Raw genomic sequence first — 20460 nt, forward strand, 5'->3', positions numbered from 1 at the left:
GATTCCCATTCTTCTTTTGTTCCCCATTTCTGCACCGTTCTGTTTATGGCTAAACTTTGGCAACAGGTTATGTTCCCGTTTTTGGTCCAGATAGTGATCAGTTTGACGGTTACAGTTTAATTTTAAGCATTTGTGGTCTTTGCTTGGCACATGTTGGATTCATGGCAATAAGATTAAAGGCGTTTATGACCTTTTTGTCGTATTCAGTTCCTCTGCCCGCAATCACAAAATAAAACTACAATCTGAGAAATTGCCTCACATCCTTTGCCCTTTAAAAAAAACGACCGTGAACATGTCACATTATTTTTCTATTTTTGTTTTATTTTTCTCTGTTTGTACATGGTGTTGTTACTTTTTCTCCAAGTTCTTCTATGCATTTTTCTTTTTGCTTTTACCTTTTTGACCGGCATTCTTGCAGACAGCAAAGTGTTTCATTGCACATGGGAACATGTCAACTGTGCATGTGACGAAACCTACACACAGCAAGGCTGTTATGATCATCACGGCATATAAATATCACCATTTCACAACAAATGCCTTTCCTGTTCGGTTCCTATAAAAAAAAAAAAACAACATTCACCACTTTTGATGTTTTACCCCTTTTATTGCTCATAGGGATCAATTACAAGAAATTTGAGCTTTTTTGATAAAAATGATAATGACGATGTAAATAATGACGAATAAAAAGATGAAATATTCCTTAAATATTCACCCCGTTCCAGTCAGATTTCAGTAGTTTCTCCTTTGGTTGCGATCAAAGCATGATGTCTGTTTGGACAGCTCTCTGTCAGTGCTACACATCCGGACGCTGCAATTTTACTCCGTTCTTCCTTTCAAAACTGTGTGGGGATCAGCAGTAACGAAAATAAAATAAAAAAAATCACTTTGACATTACAGGCTGTTTTTATATTTGTTTTCTATCAAAAAGATAAATTTTGCTGAGGATCGATTTCTAAAAAGCAACAAAAGGGGTGTAAGATCCAAGTGTTTGAATTCGAGACGACTTCTACCATGAGTATGTTGGATATAAATGACGTATCCATGTAAACCATAATAACTGCCACTGCATTGCGTTTGTACTCATTATGTGTTTATTCATTAATACGACCAGTAACTTGTGCACATAAAGATGCTCAAAAGTCCGAGCTTTACATTCTCAAGTTGCTAAACAAAATGTTCAACAGCAACTCCACGATTCGAGGAAAAGAAAAGAAAAAGATAATATTGCACACAAGTAAAATTCTGCGCTATTTACAGTGGGGAAGAGTTGTGTCTTTTTTTTTTTTTCCAAAGAAAAGAATAAATAAATAAAAATAATACTCTCAAAGCAGCTCATATTACGTTCGCAGATACAGACGTGCACCGCACGGCGGGTTAAATGCAATTATTTTTCCAGACAGGTTTACTGAACAAAATGCAGACTGAAGGTCACTTTGTTTGCTAAACTCTTCCATTCAGTGGGACGTACAAAAACTAGACAGCTACGTTTTTCATGCTGCCAAGCTGCTGACGACATTTGAATCTAATAAAGCTTTTTGTTTTTAAGGTTGAGCTCTGTTCAGACGGTGAGACCAGACAATACATCACCCGCAGTAAATAAGTCTGGCAAGCCAAGAGCGGTGTAGTTGTAATGACATAAGTAACATAAGTGTGTTCATTCTTAGCACACCTGTGTGCTAACATGTGCTAACTGTCCAGCGATCTATACTTTGATCTATACCCAAAGTATACATTTTAACCACTGGTTATGCTTGAAAATCGTTCACGCAAATAAACAGAATGAAACTGAGATTGACCGGTGAATGTTGTGCACAGTGTTGTGGTTTGTTATAATTAAACACAATACTCCTATTTTATGACCCGTGCCACACTCTGCTGATGTGTTTTCCCCTTTAGCCTCTTTACTTTAATGAAATCATGATTAGCTTTAGAGCTAATGGCCTGCAGTAGTAACCAAAAGTGGCGTTCCGCAGGGCGTAGGGGTGCATTTGTGTAATGTACGAGGTTGGACTCTGACGGTGGATGAAGCAGTCTCTCCTCTGGGTGATGTTCTGTCTGGTTGAGGTCAGGATTGTGCCGACCGCTCAAGTTCTTCATCCGTGTCCCTGTGGTCCTGGCTTTTTAGCAATCATGTTGGAGCAGGAAACAGTCATCCGTTGGGATGAAATGATCCTGAAGCATTAAGTGCTCCCTTTACCGGAATTACTTTTTGATGACGCAAGAGTTCAATTTAGCTGCTTGATCAGGAATCCCCTCCAGTAAAAGCTCTGTTTGCACTCGGGCACTTCACCTTCCTCTGATCCCACTTTTGTGATTTCACAGGGCTCGCCTCTTTCAGGCCGAGTTTCTGTCGATCCCAATCCTTTCTGCTCCGTTATAATACCACCAACAGCTGACTGAGGAATACTTAAAAGCGAGGTAACGCGCTAGAATTCGCTGAGCTCCTTAGGGCGACCCATTCTTTCACAAAATGTTTGCAGAAGCAGTCTGGATTGTAGAAAAACTGCGGCGGCGTAGTGTATGTAAATAACAATGTCCAACTTTCCTCTCGATTCCTCTCAGTATATAAAGTTCCTAACCTCGAAGTGAGAACACTAATGCTATTTTCACATCTGATAATCAGGCAGACTTGGCACAGATGGGTTGCAACCATTCTCCGGATTCAAGTTTTGTTTTCACAGCGCAGTATGTTAAGTGAGACTTGAGGCGTTTTAAATGCTGCGTTCCCTCGCTCGCCCGTGTTGTGGCTGAGAATGTGAAAAACGACTTTAACCCAACCTGGTCCTTTTTTTACACGACAGTGCGCAGGAACCCGCTGAAGGTTTAAATTTCCCTGCAATGCAGCACTGCTTTCAGCACAGGTGGTAAAAACAGCCAAGTGAAAATAGTGTTGGTTCGCTGCATACTTTTCATAGTATGAAGCAAAAGCGGTTCTTTAATTTGAATGTTTTTATATTTTCATTGGTGGTTATATTGTGGCCTCCAAAAGTATTCGCACAGTAAACAACAACCTTCAGTATACCTTATTAGGTCTTCATGTTGTAGGCCAAAGCAAAGTAGTGTGTTCAGTATGAGCACACCACTCTAACGGTTAAGAACAAAGTCTGTTCATGTGTTCGAATGTCCCAGTCAAAGTCCAGACCAAAATTTTAATTGAGAATGTGGTAAGACTTGCAAGTAGTTGCTCATAGATGAGCCTGAAACTGAGTTTGAGCAACTATATGCAAAAAAAGAGGGGAATATTTTCAGGTTTAATGAATGTCACCAGATTACTTTTTAATGTAAGGAGTTAAAAAGCGCTAATTTTGGGTGAGGGGGAGAGGGGGCTGTTCCACTTAGCTATTATGCAGAACTTTGTGTTACATAAAATCTCAACAAAGTACAGAGTTGTGATTGTACTGTGACAAAATGTGAAAGCGAACCAGGAGAATGAATAGCTTTGAAAGGCACATTGTCATAACAATAAGAAGGGAAAAGATGGAGAATAGCGACTAAAAAGTGACGCACTTTGTCATTAGTACCTGCAAAACACGTTAACCTCACTAATGTGCTTGTCTGGTTTCAGTGTAACAATGTGGTTCAGCCTGATTGTACCATAAACTCTTTTTGATCAATACAGAGAGTGAATAAAAGAGAAAACCTCAAACAACAACAAAAAAATCTGGCCTGATCAGGTCAGAATGCAGCAAACAAATTCTTCTACAAGGTTTGGGCAGATTTTACTAAGCGAATTCTTTGCAATATTGTTTTGGTTCCCCAAAGTACAAAAAAAAAGGATTAAACTGATGAAAATTATGATAATGGAGATGAAATCTATATTCAGCAGGAGAGGAAAACCACAAATCCGTTTAAAGGTGCTGTGTGTTGCTATTATTGCCATCTAGTGGTCAGGATGGAACTAGCAACCTCCTCGTAAATCAGCTATTTTACTTATATTTACTAAAGTATTCTTATTCCTTTTATGAGCTGTTAGTAGTGCAGGAAACATTTATATTATTAAAATAAGCAGTAAAACAGAGCAAGCATGCTCTTAAGTTGGTAAATTATGCATGGTTTTAATCGTCTTAACATGCAACGCCTCACTATTTGATGAATTCTGATGCATTCGGTTACACTACATTTGCTCCAGACAACAAAAGCAAAGTGACAAATCAAATGCATCCACGTATGTGTCAACCACGGCTTTTTAACCAGTTATTTTCTGTGATCCACATGCATTTTTGCCTCTACGCCACAATCAGCGTAGCTAGAAAAGTTGCAAAGTTTTTTTTTAAAGACATGTCATGACGCATCTTTGGAGTTTTTCCAACGACTAGATAAATAGCTAGCCTCACTTCAGCAACAAAACACTAAAAGTGTAACCCAAAAGTGCTGCTATTTCACTTTTTTGACTACTTGCCAAACGGATACAAAAGCAGAACCACTGCGTCCTTTATGTCCTTGAATTGTGCTTTACAGAAGTAACTTCAACAGTCACACCTCTCCAAAAATGTCGTTTTTAAGAGCAGAGTTTCGTTTTTACAACACAAAGCTGTTTTAGACGGTGCCTTTAAAGTTACATACCGCTCAGGTTGTTAAAGCTGTTGTACATTTACACATCATAACACGAGGCTTAGACAGAATAACAGCAGCTTCTTTACAATCTTGCGTTCCCGCATGAGCCGCCGTTCGGAAACGGGCAACGCGTGGCCTTCAAGGACACCACAGCTACTTTATTGTTTACACACACACAATGCACACAGAAGCACAACTCCTCCACAACATGAAAAAACCGTCCATAAAGTAAACATTTCCACTTTCTCTGGCAGTTCTTGTAAGTGTCCCGTACGGCATTTGGCTTTGAACCTTTGCTACGCAGCATCTTCTCTCTGTGACCTTTAATGTACCGTAACATCGCAAACCCGCCGATTGTGATCATTTCTTGGATAAGCTCGGTTTACTCAGATGTCAGATATCCCATCTCCATGACTGAATTGGAAACTTTTTTTAAAAAATATTTGTAGTTCTTGGAACATTCACAGTTTTTACCCATCATCAATGCCTGTCTGTCTAAGGACCCGGTTACCTGGTGATAACCCAGAGGACACCTTTCCATTCCAGAACCATGAGACCTCTGACAACTCATCTCGGCTCAGTCTTATTTTTCAGATTCCTTCACGCCGAGGTCACTGTCTCGACTCGGTGATCTCCTGCAAGGTTTCCCGCGCCACTTCCTTGGACTTGAGGTTGACGCTGACCATGTAAACGTTGTTTTCGCTGACGCTGTTGGACACCTGGCGCGCGTGGGAGCCCAGGCACTCCCACGACAGCTGCTTCACCTCCTCTTTGAAGCTCCGGCTGAAGAAGTAGTAGATCAAGGGGTTGTACACGGTGGAGCTCTTTGCAAGCATGCAAGGCAGCAGACTGACCTCGGGCGGGATTTTGCTGCTGTCGTTCAAAACGGACCACAGGCTTACCAAGCCGTAGGGCGTCCAGCAGGCGACGAAGCCTACGCTGATCAAAACGGCAATCTGCAACAGAGCAACAGAGAGGGTAAAAAAAGAAATCCCACTGCAGCATCTGGAAATGCTGCAGTGGTTAATGTTTTCTTTGTCATTTGGACTTGAGAAAAAATATTTATTTTTAGTGTCATTGTAGCTGAACTCACACTTTTCTGTTGTGGCTTTTGGTCTCAGGGTCTACTACACAATGTGATTCTTACCAGCCAATTCCCAGCTTGTTAAATGTGTGCATTATGTTTAATTGTGAAACTACAGTGGATATCCACACTAAAAATTTATTCTGGACGATAAATAAAAAAGCATTTATATTGGTAAGTTCTAGAATCGGCTACTTTTGGTAACAAATCCTGTCAATCTATTAGAATTAGCTAGATACCGATTTAACCCACTGTTATGCTAATTTGTTGTATGCGGTGGTAAACAGAGATTTGCAAGAGTAGGTTTATATGGCTTGAGGTAAAAATGAATGTGAGACTCCTAACATTCATTCTTCTATGTTAGAGCAAAAACGTTGGTTTGGAGCTAGCTTTACTCAGGTTAACAAATGAAAATTGCTAGCAAGCTGAGCTTCTTAACCCGCAATCATTCACTATCTTAAATTGAATTATCAGGAAAAAACGTGACTTGCTGTGTTAGTTATTTTATGCTTTTTACAAAATCCATTTTTGTTTTGTATTTCTTTTTTTAAATGGGGAGAACTAATCAGAGGAGCAATATTATCTTAATAATTAATTGGAATTTGACTCATTTAATTTCTTTAATTGATTATTTTAGCTGTTTAAATATACATGTATTCAAAATATACTCAAATAAGATGTGTGTAAACTGTTCACTTCGACAGCATTTATGCATTTCTATCTAAATTACAGCCGTAGCAAATACTGTTGGGCTGTCGCACACCAGAGCCGTTTGTGTCACACATGTTGCTCAGCAAAAATACCGTCTGCTGAAACCTGGTGGTCATTTTTTTTCCGCTCCTGGCTTAACGAAACAAAAGATTGCAGGGGTTAGCACAGAAACGTGAAATGATTCTGTGTTCCAGTGAGCGCTGCTTGGTATTTTTTCAAATAATTTATCTGTTCAAATGTATTCCTTTTAAAATTCTGTCCCGGCATTAAAACCATGTTCAGGATAGAAATCACACGGTGGTGAAACAGAAGCAAATAAAGTCTTTGGAAAAGGACGGATCCTCGTTGAGCAGAGCAAGTCAAGCAGACTGAAGATTCTTGGGGTAGAAAACACACCTTTGTTTTATTAATCTTGAATTCATGAAGCCGTTTGTTTACTAATGTTCTCTAGCAAACATCTGAGGCTTTCACGGGACAATTGTGTTTACATTGAGATTAAGCTGCACTTGGTTAGACTGGATTTTTTTGGGGGTGCGGGGGGATCGGAGAGAGGGAAGACTAGATAATATGCACACAGCATCTTTCAGAAAATCATCTGTGTTGTTTTATCACATAAAATTAAGCTACAGCAAAAAAAATAATTTCAAAACGCACAAGGGCTTTACTTTTGACAAAGACGCCGTATCGGTCACAGCGGTGTCGGCGCGGAGTGACTTACTATCAGAAGCCTCCGGTGGAGTTTGATGATGTTGGGGACGTGGTTGCTGTTCGTCGACTTCTTGTAGGTGAAGTAGAGCCTCATGGCGATGCCGAAGTAGCAGAAAATGATGATGACACTCGGCACGAGCAGGTTCACGGAGAACAGAGAGACGACAAACGAGAAGCCCTCGTGCTTCATGTGTCCCCAGGCGAGCGAACAGGACAGGCCGAAGGGCTCCGGCCCGTACCGGCCCCAGCCCAGAATGGGGAACAGAGCCCAGACCAGAGCGTACAGCCAGGTCCACACACACAGCATCTTCACCTTCTTCCAGCTGATCTTCTCCTCTGCAAAGAGAGAGAGAGAGAGAGAGATAAATACTGGGTATTTTTCATCAATTTGTACAACAGTCACGGTCTTTCACCTTAACTGTACAACCAGAATCAATTTGGAAAGAAACGTCTGCGAAGTAAAGGAAATGCAACATTCTTTGCAAACCGTGAAATCATTGACAGAGGGGTCAGTTTGAGTCATAACAGCATTCACACCGTTTTCTATGGCCGCCCCTTATTTATTAACTTGCGTGTCTCTATTGACAGAAACAAACTGATTTCATTTGTAGAATGCATGAGTTGTCACAAATAGGTCGTTTTCAGCTAACAGAGTAGGAGCTTATTGGGAAATATGCTGTCTAGGACAGGGGTCTCAGACCAGAAATGCTATTGATGATATTAAAAATGTATAAATTATTGCACATTAAAGGATGAGCATGTGATGTGTAGGAGTCATTCAATGTGGGAATAATTTAAGAGTTTATCTGGTGTTGGGAGATTTAAATGTTTGCAGGTTGTGAGTTTGAGAGTGGCAGGAAATCAGAATGTAATATTGCATGTCAAAGCGCATGGTAAGTTTTTTCAATTTGATTTCTTTTCTTGCTTTTACTTTTTGTCTGTTTGAAATAAATTAAAAATTAAGTGTATAATGTGTATATACTTTTACTTACTATATATTATGCTTCACTATATATACACAGATCTATCACACCAGTCAAGGCCAGTAAAAAAAAAATTCAGTTTCTCATAGAAGGGTGTAATGATGCGTTCCGGTTGTCCTTGTAACTGGGAAATTTCAACATCCCCATTGAACACGACCTGGAGCGCCCTCTGAAGCTGGATTCACCCTCCCTGGGAAACTGTGAGCAATTTTTCTTAATGAGAAAAAAGAAAAACATTTCTTTTGATGCGTCTTTTTCCTAACAGGCTACTTCACATTTGTTTCTGCCATCAAAAGAAGAGGCAATAAAGAGGCAATTTGATTTCCTCCTTGTCGCTTCGCCACTCATCTCTCTAGTGTTTACCAGGGAGCTGTGTGCTGATGAGTCCTCCTCCAAGGTGACACTCTCTCCACGCTGTCATTGTTGTTGCTAAAAACTAATTACATCTGTTTTATTAGTGTACTGCCAATACAGTTTTCTCGAGACTTTTTATTTCTTTTTTTGTAACCCTTGGCTTACAGAGTGACGCAGGTTCTCCCAGCGCAGGCCGGGAGAACCTGCTCCGTGCGCTTCACCTTCCTCCTACACTCCAGACTCATGCATGTTGCATTGGCCACTCTGCAGCTCTGCCAGGTGTGACTGCGTGCTCGTGGTTGTCTGCCCTTTTCTTTTCTGTGGGGTTCAGTCCTAGATTCAGTTCTGCACAGAGTTACTCTGGCAGCCCTGACAGAGATGATCTCATTCTTGACAAAAGCAACCGAATGCGCCAGCCGAGGCAAAAGCGTTGTCACACGTCAATCGAAAGGAAAAGCCAGACTTTTTGGGCAGCGCGTTGTTTGCGTTCTCTCTTTTTCGCTGGCAACTTTTTGACGTTGAATATGTGTCGACGACAACCGAGCCAAAATCCTGCCACCCGGATGGCCGGCAGATGCAAACCAAGTTTATACGTCCCGAGTTTTAATATCGCCTACAGAAGATTTCAACAAGAAACTATTTATCTTTCCAAACATACAGCTGGGAGTTATGACCACACATATTCACTTCAATCTCAGCTTTGTCTTGGCAGCCATTTAAAAACAAGCTTCTTTTTTTTTAAATATTATTCTATAATGAACTGTAACATTAAACAGGTTCCATGTTTACATTGGGCCTTTTACGCCTCTGGACAACCACAGTGGATATCAGGTAATGGGTTTCTTTGTGCTTATATCCCTGACCTTCCTGACTAAAGAGCTAAAGATGAAGCTCTTTGTTTCTTTGTTTTTTTAATTGCCATTTTGCACAGACTGACCGCGGGGTGAATTCTCTGGACCATTGACTCCTGGGAAGATTGGAAATGGACTTAAATGTCTTTCTTGCTGTAAATTGATAGACTGACTATTGTTCGGAAATGAACTCCCAGACCTCAATAATGCAATTTGTCAGCCTTGGCTTTGTTTTAACCACTAGAGAAGTAACCTACCAGAGCCCCTGCACCTACCGAGATGGTCTTATTGATTATCAGCTAATCGAGCGCATTTGGTTTGCCACTCCTAGCTTCCTAATTACCCTTTTAAATCGTATGGAAGCAGCAGAACTGGCATGGTGGAAATCATCTGTTTTCTTCATTTGCCATGAGATTTAAATAATCTGGACTGCAAAGATTGTGAAAACAGATGTTTGATGTTGCAAACTGCAAAGAACTTTATTTAAAACAATGAATTTCAATTCACCGGTACCTGTTTTTTTATTTTATTTGATTTGTTTTAAATTAAATGACTTACTGGGAGAGTGCAGATTGAGGGACACAATGAAGCGCACTACGGCCAAGACGGTGAGGTTCATGATGCTGGCAATGCCGAAGAAGAAGCCCGCCAGAGCGTAGTAGATGCAGGAAACGTCTCCGCCGAGCCAGTGGTGGCTCCAGGCCGAGGCCACGGCCAGGGGGTACATGGTGACGGCCGCGCCGAGATCCGTCACCGCCAAGTTCACGCTGAGCAGCTCCGGCGGCTTCATACGGGACGACCTTCTGAACGCCATGATGAGGACGAGCAGGTTTCCCACAGTGGAGAGCACGGCTGAGGCAAACGGGAGACAGAGACAGATGTCTGATCAAAGCTATTCGTAGGGTAATGTTTCAGAAACGGATGCTGTTGGGAGTCAGAAAGGCGTAGGAATGGCTAAACTAAGCCACAACACAATGAGATTCTTTCTGTACTCAGTTTGTGCTGAACGGGGAACCGACCAGTCAATGGGCAGATGTTTGAGAAAAGCATGGGTAGGTTGTAGCTGGATCACAGGGACTTTTACTGCTGAGATTCTCCAACCCAATAAAGCTCAAGAGTTCTTCTATGTAAATTCCTATCGCATTTATACTTTTTCAGTGCAATAAAACCTACTACACTGCAAAAACACAAAATCTCACCAAGTATTTTTGGTCTAGTTTCCAGTGCAAATATCTTAGTACACTTGAAATAAGACCAAATGAACTTACAGTAATTTTGCATCAAGAAAAAGGAGCTTGTTTTAGGTCAATCATTTCTTAATATTCATAAAAACTACCAGTGCAAGTTTCACTGGCAGAGAGACATTTTTTCATGTCATAAGTTTTCCAACCAGTGGAACCAGCACTTTTTCATCAATATTAAGAAATTCTTTACTCAAAACAAGATTTCTCCTTCTTACTGGAAACTTCCTTGTAAGCTGATTCTATCTCATTTCAAGAGTGTTAAGATATTTTCACTAGGAACTAGACCAAAAATACTTGGTGAGAGTTTGTGTTTTTGCCTTGCAGCTTGTAGGAATCCCACTTCAACGGTTTGGACTCTTTTGATGTAAGTTGACAGTTCTTTTGGGCATATTCCAAAAACAAACATCTTTCTGGGCGAAGGATCAATAACGCTGAACATTTCCGGTAAACGGTGTAAAGCCTCGATCTAAACGTCTTTAAGCCGTTCGGTTCAGGTGACTGAATTTACTTCAAACAGATTTGCCGCCATGCAGATCTCTGCCTGAAACTGTCTGATGGCTGATCAAGCTTAAAATTCACGCAAACAAACAATTTCCCTACGCATCTCGAATCAGGACACATCGCTTACCGATCACTAAGCAGTACACTCAAACAGGAGCTGATTTATGACTGGTTATCGATTCGGTTTGTTTGTTTATGAGACACCAGATTCTTTTTTTTTTTTTTTTTTTGTTCCTCCAGGACCAAACAACAAGCGGAACAATGACCGAGCGCACCCCGTCACGGCTTAAAGAAAATACCACGTCTGTTTTCAGAGACTGCCGATCAGTCGAGCGTGTGATGCCCCGAGAGGTGAAGGAAAGTGTCAAACAAACACGAGGTGGGAAGTGCTAGATGCACGTCCTTCCTGTGAAGCAGGACGAACACGGCCACATAATTGCCAGAAACAACAAAAAGAAAGTGAATGTTGGTGTAATTTTACAGAGGATTAGACAATGGCTGATCCTTTAACAATAACCAAATCCTTGTTATGAGTATTTTATGGTAAAAAACAAACATGCGATTTAATAGTGTGCTGAGTTTCACAGCTATTTAAGAACTTGAGCAGATTTCCAAATCTAACTGAAAATGACTACAAAGCCCTAATCTGCTTTATTTTTTCAGCACAATTAGATTTATGTAACTCCGACACGATTTGCTTCCACATTCCTTAGCCGTGTAAATCTGGATCTTGAAAAACGTCTAACAGTGGCAAATAACAATGAGCAAATCACCACTTCAGCTTACAAAGGTCACACTTGTTCTTTTCAACCTGCCGTTTTAATTGGGGTATTTGACAAACCAGGACAGATCTTGGAAAAGTGTTAAACTCGCCGCCGTCACTATGGTGATTATTATTACAAGAGGAAATGGCGATAACTTAACAGGATGTTTTCCTTTTGTGTCCTACATTTTCATTGGCGTTTATGTCTTCACTGCATGAGGCAGAGTCCTGGAAGTTAGACAGCTTGGCTGCATATTCTCTGGACTTTAGACAGATTAAGTGTCTGATCCTTTTGCATCAGTTGTGCAAATCTGATAAGGCCACATGGATCTGGCTTTTCAGGCCATTCTGAGCGCATTTTGCATGTCCTCCTTATGCGTGTGTGTGTGTGTGTGTGTTTTCTGGGTATTCCAGCATTCTCATAACGGGAGGATGGATGGATGGGTGGATGGATGGATGGATGGATGGATGGATGGATGGATGGATGGATGGATGGATGGATGGATGGATGGATGGATGGATGGATGGGCGGGCCCCGTCACTATCATCATCCTCATTATGCTAAATCATATGTCATATATTGTCTCCATGTCATTTATTGTACAAAATTGAACAAACTTGCAAGTTGTTTTTGGCAACTAAAAAAATAAATCCTGTAAGATACGATTATCAAGGCTTGTTTTACTCCAAAACCATTTACTGCAGTTAGAGTGTTTTTCATGAACAATGTAATCACACCAATGCCCAAAACGTTAAGTAAAACATAACTAGAAATGCACGTTGTCTACTTTAACGGACAAATGATTTATTGCTATTTCCTTTCTAAAAACAATAATCTCCTAAAAAAAAAAAATCTCCTCATACATTTGAGCCTCAGATGTTAAACGATGTCTCCTCTTTTTGTGCTTATCCAGATATTCCAGAGCAGATAGTCTTTTTCTGGCTGACCGCTTGTCATGTGGATTAATGGCTTAAAGATGAACTTCCACCTCCTATCCAGTAGGTGGCAGTGCATGCGGGAGCATGATGGTGTCCTACGAAGTGACTTACTAAACATCCACAAACAGAGCAAAAATGGGTTTTGTTTTGTTCACCGTAGTAACTATTATACTTGAAAGTGTTAATTACTTTATGGGGCCCATCAGAGACAGTGTTAGGACCCTGAAACATTGTGGGTTTAGTTTACTTTAGCCCACAAACAGTTAAACTTCAGCGTAAATGGTAAGCAATGCAGCAGTTGACTTGATGTATGAAATACAGAAAGAACGTAAACAAATGAAAATATTAAAAAGTGATTGGTTTTATGCTAAATGATTCCAGGCCTGTGATGTGCAGGAGAAACACTCCGATTGCAAAAAAAATCTTTTCTTCACTCTCCATGTGAGGGTAAAACTGTGCTGTTGGTGGCTAATGGACAGATTACTAAAGCACTGCCAAGTGTAAAACTGTCATGCAAGCTAGCAGTGTAGCAAAATAGACTGAAAACTGCTAACAAATATTGTTCTATATGCTGCCTTCTTTAATCAAACCATATCTTCAAACTGTTGAAGAGAACATAATTTTAGAGTTAATCATACAAGATTTAAAAATTTTAATAACATATCAAATATTTTAATCTTGACCTGACAAGCTTGCAGCACATCACATGCAACTAGCTTCTGCGTGTCGATTCTCTTTTGCTCTTTAGTATGGAGCAGAGGCATTCAGGTTCAGTTTTCATAATTATTATTATCATATTTATCTTTCTTCCCCTTTTACTAAAAAGGTCACCATTGCGACTACTCTTTTAACTTTTCACTAACAACTAGGGGTTCAGTCTGGGTTCAGTCCAAAAACTAGAATGAGAACCGCCTTCAGAATTTAATTGGGTTTATAATTTAGCGGCAACAGAAAACGCATTAATTAGGATGTTCGAACATTTACTGTGACATCCCGTCATGCTGATGTGGCAAAATCTTCAAATGAAACTTGCTGTTTCATTTGTATTGTCCAGCCAGACTAGAAAATACGCCTCAACAAAGAAACACTCAAGAGACGAAGAATCTCTGTTTACAATGCATTGTAAAAAATAATCATGTCTCTTGAGATTTTTCGCAGTTAGTAGTCGGATCAGACGGGACCAGAGCTGAACTTTCTGGGCTTCAGCCTTAATGGTATATGGACTAAAACTGTGTGTCATCCTAGACACAGGCAGTCAGATATCTAGGAGCCCACCGTCATCTCCAGCCAATAAACTGTCACCGATAAATTATCTCAAAGGTTGTGGTTGTAAAGTAACAAAATGTGAAAAAGTTCCAAGAACATGAATAATTTTCCAAGGCAGGTACTTTTGACTTATCTGGCATATAAAGAGTAAATGTCCCCGTCTTGTTCCTTAAAACTGCGATATTAAGCTTCAACACTTTCTACCACAGCCTGGAATGAATCTTTAGCCCCCGAACCTCACCAAGGAGCCACCTTGGGACTATAAAGCACAGAGCTCAGTGGCCCAATCAACTCCCAGCTCACTGAGGATTACTTTCAAGGAAGCGTGACTAAGCCAGTATAGCTCCAAAAAACTCACTGAGCAAGAACAAAAAGGGGATCGATGGGGACAAACAACGTTAGCTTGACTGCTTAGGACAACAAAAGGACGCAGGTTTTTAGCGCTTGTACATACGTTCTCTTATCAATGGCTGGAATGAAACAGAAGTAACATCTGGAAAGCCTTGTTAAGTTTAGATTATTGGAGCTTTCCATTAAATCAATACATCCGTTTGTTTTGTAACGTTCTACCAACTCCAATGGTGGTGAGTGGATGTAGCATTAGCATAAAGGCAAATGGTAAAAAGTATAACTGTACATTACTATTTTAAAAACAAGCATAGTGGCACCTGCATCATTTACTCTAATAGCTTTCGATGCTTTTTAAACAACTTCATCACGACATAAATGTTAATTTTGGTTATTTTAAGCATGTATTTGAACTGCTTAGCTATTGTTTTAGGTCAGTCAGGGTTGCAACAAATATAATACATACATGCATAAACTTGTCTTTGGTCTCTTTCCATAAGCTTCACACAATTGTACGTTCATTTCAAAATTTGAAGAAAAAAAAAGGAAAAAAGCAAGCAAAACATTCTCTCTCTCACCATTTATTCATGATAAACAAACAAAATGCACAACATTTTCCCGCTCACTGCCCTTGCTTATTTCAAAACCTCACAAAGCTCAAAAGTAGAAAAGCCCGGGCCATTAAAGGTCACAGAGACACTTCATGATTTGCATCCTGATGGGTCTTGCCAGAAAATGTGAGCTACTTGCCTCTTACTGTCTTTCTGCATTGCCAGCACCGGAGGCTGACCCAGAAGTTTAGTTCAGTCTGACTTTATTGGTACGTCTCATTTCAAAGCATTAGCCGTGTTTAGCGTTCCATATCCAGAAGCGAAAGGATTTAGAGCTCCTAATGGACTGGCACCTGAGTGTTTTTGCTAAATTGTTGTATTTTTAAAAAAAAACAAAAACTCTGCAGGACACTTAGGTCTGTTAGAATCAAGCTGCAGACCACAGGGGATCGAGGTGGCCGCTGGGTTTTGGGACAGCCTGCCATGGCGCATCAGATCTGAACCCGCCTTAGAGATGAATAAATCTTAAATTTTAAAGACGTGCTATTTCTGGGGCACCGAGTGCCACTTTGGGTAGAGCAGGCGCCCCGTGTACGGAGGGCCAGCAATCATCAATGAAGATTTCATGGATTTACGTCCAAGCCTGGAGCTGTTAATGCTCAACTTCCTCTTCTTTCTGCCTTCTTTTCTATCTACTAAACCGCAGAATAAAGGTCATTGAGACACAATATTTATTTTCCTTGACCTTAGGCTCGGTTGAGCTGAAGCGGTTAGTTTATTGTTACACTTTTTATTGAATCATTTCTTTTTAACGTTTGTTTCAAGAGTCCCAGAATGCATTTATAAGCTGAATATTTGAGTTTACGTGAAGATTTCACCATCCTTAGAAATGGTGAAAACCTAATTAATACAATGATTTTTTATTATTATTATTATTGAAAGCCGTTTTGGTTCTGCTTGTGTCGGAGTAGCAGGCAGATGTACTGTGTGAAAATCAAAGCCTCTCTCATCTTAGCTGATTATGATTCCTCCTTCTGGAGCTTCGTCACATGACTAGACTCACAGTGGAGGAAGGATTTAGATCCTGCTGTGTAACTGAAGTTACATTTGGATTCACTATCAGACGAGGAGTCGCGCTAAAATATTTTGACCTCTAACATTAGAGTTTGCTATTGTAAGGTTTAATTTCAGCTGATATCAGCAAGAGCATTCAGGAATTATCAACCTCTGTTCATTACCAGTGATTATAGTCCCAACCTTGTTCACACAGTGCACTATTCTTACTTTAATCCATCTTAACTAAACTTTCGACCCTCTTGACACGTCGATGCATCCATCAATTATCTTCTCATGTCAGATATTATCCACATCTTATGACCTTGTGTAAAAGGAAGGACGAGACACGACTTGTAAAATTGAGAGCTTTGCTTTTAGGCTCAGCTTTTATTAGCCTTTACAGATTTGAGCAGTGCCTGAACTGCTGCACAAGAGGTTTTAATCTGTCCAGCCTCCAGAGGTAGAGACAGACTCAAAACCCGAAGAAAACAATCCATCCCGTTCTGGCTGAGAGCCATGACCTCCGACTTGAAGGCTTGTCATTCCAACAGCTTAACAATCTGCTGAAAAGCCGACTGGAGGTCATAGTCTGAAGACACTAACAGAACAAAATCGGCCTGCGTGGAAGTGAGATGCAACCCAAATGTTTGTACTCCTAAACAGCCGCCTCCTCATGGCTACCACTTGGAATCCCACCACAAACCAAGATCAGCTTCAAATCCCAGGCCTGGTTGCAGAAACAAACCTGACTTTATGCCAAGAAGTCTTTCCCAGATCCTTCTCAAAATTCCTTAAAACACCAGTGGGCAGAACATCCCAAACTCCCAGCAAAACCCTCAGCATTAAACAAGCGTAAACATCTCCCTCTTCTGACTCTACAGTTGTGGAAAGGAGGTTTTTTTTTTTACAAACCCCAACTCTACCTCAAGTAGGGGCAAAGTAACACGTTGAGGCTCAACCTGCACTAAAAAAGATCTGGGACAACAGTTCACATCTCCACCAAATATCGTCAACATTTCTGCCAAATAGTTTATCTATAATTGCCTCTTATGTTTCAACTAAACTTTGGTTTACAGTATTTGATATAGCAGTTATCCAGGGTTTGATTCTCAACCTCAGGAGCTTTTCTGCACAGCCGTCCCTCATTTCTTGTCTAAGACGCTGTGAAAAAGGGCAAGCAGTGCTCCGAAATCCATTTATTTTTTATATATATATATATCTTCTCATTAGCTATGCCTTTTAAAATGCTTGCTAACACAAATAGTAAAGCAGGCAATCACATGGCAGCAATTTAATGCATGTAGGTATCTACAGTAGATGTGGCGATGACAACTTGGTGAAGTTCAAATTGAGCATCAGAAGGGCGTAAAAAAAAAGTGGATTGAAGTGAGGGCTGCACAGTGGTGCATTTGGTAGCACTGTTGCAGCAAGAAGGTCCTGGGTTCGATTCCCAGCCCGGGGTCTTTCTGCATGGTTTGCATGTTCTCCCTGTGCATGCGTGGGTTCTCTCCGGGTACTCTGGCTTCCTCCCACAGTCTCTCTCTAAAGTTTCCCTAGGTGTGAGAGTGTGTGTGCATGGTTGTTTTTCCTGTCTGTCTCTGTGTTGCCCTGTTCGGGGTGTACCCCGCCTCTCGCCCGAAACGTTCGCTGGAGATGGGCACCAGCAGCCCTCCCGACCCCAGATTAGAAGTGAAGTGAAAAGCAGCAGAAGACCACAGCAGATGCCACTCCGGTCAGCTAGACACAGAAGACCGACACAAGTTTACCAAAGTTGGACACCAACAGATTGAGAAAATGAGATCCGAATCCAGTGGGACGTCTTTGGGATGTGGCGTAGCAGCAGATTCTCATCACGGATCGGCAGCTGATAGATTTGCACCAACGCTGCGATGGCACCACTTCAATAATATGCAACATATTATTTCGACGTCTTGTTCAGTCCATATCATGAAGAACTGAGGTAATTCTGAGTGCAAAAGGAGGTCTGTACCCACTGAAGTGGTTGGTGTGGGTTAATGCTGGGAAAAAAGTGGATTTTTAAAATAAATCTTAGAAAGGACATGTCACAAGGAAAAAAAAACAAATTTCAGAAATAAAACTTTATCCAACAGCTCAATTTATGGTTTTTGACATTTTGAATTCTGCCTTTGTTCCTGAAACTAGGCAAAAACTGATGAAATGTTAGATTTTTTTCTTCAACAGGTGAACTGTACCATTTATAATCAGGACACACAGAAAGCTGAACTCCTCACCCAAGCCTCATGTGACAACGTGATCCAAACCACAACAGAAACCTGTTTTTTTGTTGTTGTTGTTTTGTTGTTTCTTTGCTTAATCGAAAGTGTCCTTCCGATTATATTAGTACTTTCGAAGTAAATTACTAATATAATGCGTAAACGACCAAAAAAAAACTATTCTAATTCGTTTTTCTACTTACTTAAAACCAGCAGGTAGCAGCCTGCGCCGATATCCAGCGCCGGTGACAAAGCCGAGGCGTAAATATCCATTTGGAAAGATGGGAAAAAATAGATTTAAAAAAAATGCACGCGTTTATTTAGAAAGGAAGGATCCTCGCGTGATGTTTAAGTAAAAGTGTGCCGCTGCAGGTGCTGCTGGCGCATCCATCTGTCCGCACGCAGGGAGCGGAGACAGGAGGCTGCGGCTGTGCGCGCACAGCCGGCCAGATGCGACCAGGGGAGATCGTGCGTAAAGCGGCAGCGCTGCCAACTGAAGTCTCCCCCTGGTGCCACAGTGTGACTTAACCTTCAGGAGGAGGAGGGACGAGCTTTGAATATAAGACTCTAACCTCTTGGAAGTGACTCAGCAGAGGGAAGAACGTTGTTTCCCCGACTCACTAACGATCTTTGCGACTGTTTATCCTCCTTCCCCTTCCCCCCTCCCAGTCTTCCCCTAGAGCAGTGGTTCTTAACCTTTTATGAGGCACCGAACCCATCAGTTTCATATGCGCAGTCACCGAACCCTTCTTTAGTGATAAATAAAATAATTTTTTCCCCCCAAATTCAAGTATATGTTTTTTTTGCTGGTGCACAAAATGAGCCGTGCATGAACGTCACTTTGCTCAAAGAACAAAACCATGAACTCACAGCAAGTTACAGTGTTACTTTATTCTGGCCCCCCAAAAATATTTCGGCCCCATAAAAGAATTTCAGCCCCCAAAATATATATATATATATATATATATTTTTTTTTTTTTGCTATTTTACTAATTAAAAATAAATTTGGATTTTTTTTCAAAGAATAACATTTTTTTTAATAACTTAATTTTTTTCATTTTAAATTGAATTTGTTTTTTGTCATTTTGAATCCACAGAATACATTTTGGGGGCCAGAATACAGTGTTGCACAAATGACATACCTGCAAATCAGTGCGACTTCTGCTGTTTGTTTTTGGGAGACCAGTTCAGAGAGGCGTGGCTTCACCTTGGCAATTGCATCTTCAGAGCAAAGTCTGTTCATTTTCTTCTTTTGTTGCTCGACATATTTAGTATGGATTAAAATATTAAGAAAGAAACCATGCAACGTACAACTACGACAGTTGCTGATACTGCGCGCACTAAATTCCCGGCAGCGCTGATTGGCCGAGCAATGTAACATGACCCTCTGCAGCCAGTGATGGCCAAGCGGGGCGCGTCATCACGACTTTACACAGGTGTGTCTTTACCTCCGCGGCAGAGGCTCCGCCGAACCCCTGAGACCGACTCATCGAACCCCTGGGGTTCGACCGAACCCAGGTTAAGAACCACTGCCCTAGAGACCACTTTAATTCATATGAAAGGTTGACACATTGGAATATAATTGAAATGTAAATTTAATTCATAAAAAGTCAGCTAAAAAAAAAAAGAAATACACGTGCATTAAACTCAGAGGGACATATTGAAATGTTGTTGGTTTTTTTTTTGGTTCATTTGGATGAATTTGGATCACAGCTAATAAATACCCAAAATTTGATTTTGACAAATGACCAACAACAAAAACGTTCTCGATGCAGAAATCCCAGCATTTGGTGCCCGAATTAATCAATGCAGTGTGTTGTGGACCAGCCTGGCTCCAGTCTATTTATCTATTTAGTCTATTTATCTTCCTCTTGACAATAGCACAGATTCTCCGTGGACTTTAGATCAGGCGAGTCTGCTGGCCAATACAAGCAAAAATGACGTCATGTTCGTTAAATCAGCTATTGAAACCTAACACAGTCTAAGCCATGTGAATCTTTCCCAAATGTGTGGGCGTCAGAAGGCTGCAGTTGTTTCTGCTGCTTGTGGATTTTTTCCTTCCACTAAACTCTCCCATCCTGTAGACACATCTAAACATGACGGGGCCTTATAAAAGTTTCCTTTTCCTCGACCCTTCAAACAACAACAAGAAAGGAGAGGAGAGCAAAAATGAATGGAGCAGTTTAGAGTGTCTTGGTAGTTGTGGAGAAGCTGAAGAGAGAGAGAGATCCATCACAAGTCGGGTTTGAGAACAATACAGCAGTTAGTCAGGCACTCCACAAGTCTGGCATTCATGGAGGAGCAAGGAGAAGA

The 20460-nt window shown here is 40.8% G+C and overlaps 1 protein-coding gene across 1 annotated transcript; it reads right to left on the reverse strand.

The window, feature by feature from the left end:
* Positions 1 to 299: 299 nt before the first annotated feature.
* Positions 300 to 18745, reverse strand: LOC102224221 (opsin-5-like). Its single transcript, XM_005798295.2, has 4 exons — positions 18351 to 18745; positions 9804 to 10097; positions 7068 to 7393; positions 300 to 5510 (listed from the first exon to the last, which is right to left on the reverse strand). The coding sequence occupies exons 1-4, from the start codon at positions 18418 to 18420 to the stop codon at positions 5166 to 5168; spliced, it is 1035 nt and encodes a 344-aa protein (XP_005798352.1). The 5' UTR covers positions 18421 to 18745; the 3' UTR covers positions 300 to 5165.
* Between the last annotated feature and the right edge of the window lie 1715 nt (positions 18746 to 20460).

Source organism: Xiphophorus maculatus, chromosome 15 (assembly GCF_002775205.1).
Source record: "Xiphophorus maculatus strain JP 163 A chromosome 15, X_maculatus-5.0-male, whole genome shotgun sequence".
Classification (NCBI taxonomy): Eukaryota; Metazoa; Chordata; class Actinopteri; order Cyprinodontiformes; family Poeciliidae; genus Xiphophorus; species Xiphophorus maculatus.

What these genes read in the sequence shown, in the direction of transcription:
- LOC102224221 (XM_005798295.2), bottom strand. Translation starts at nt 18,420, where the DNA reads ATGGATATTTACGCCTCGGCTTTGTCACCGGCGCTGGATATCGGCGCA. An exon ending in CTGCTACCTGCTGGTTTTAA is followed by an intron (nt 10,098 to 18,350) that starts GTAAGTAGAAAA and finishes CGTTTGCCTCAG; the next exon opens with CCGTGCTCTCCACTGTGGGA. An exon ending in TCCACCGGAGGCTTCTGATA is followed by an intron (nt 5,511 to 7,067) that starts GTAAGTCACTCC and finishes GCTCTGTTGCAG; the next exon opens with ATTGCCGTTTTGATCAGCGT.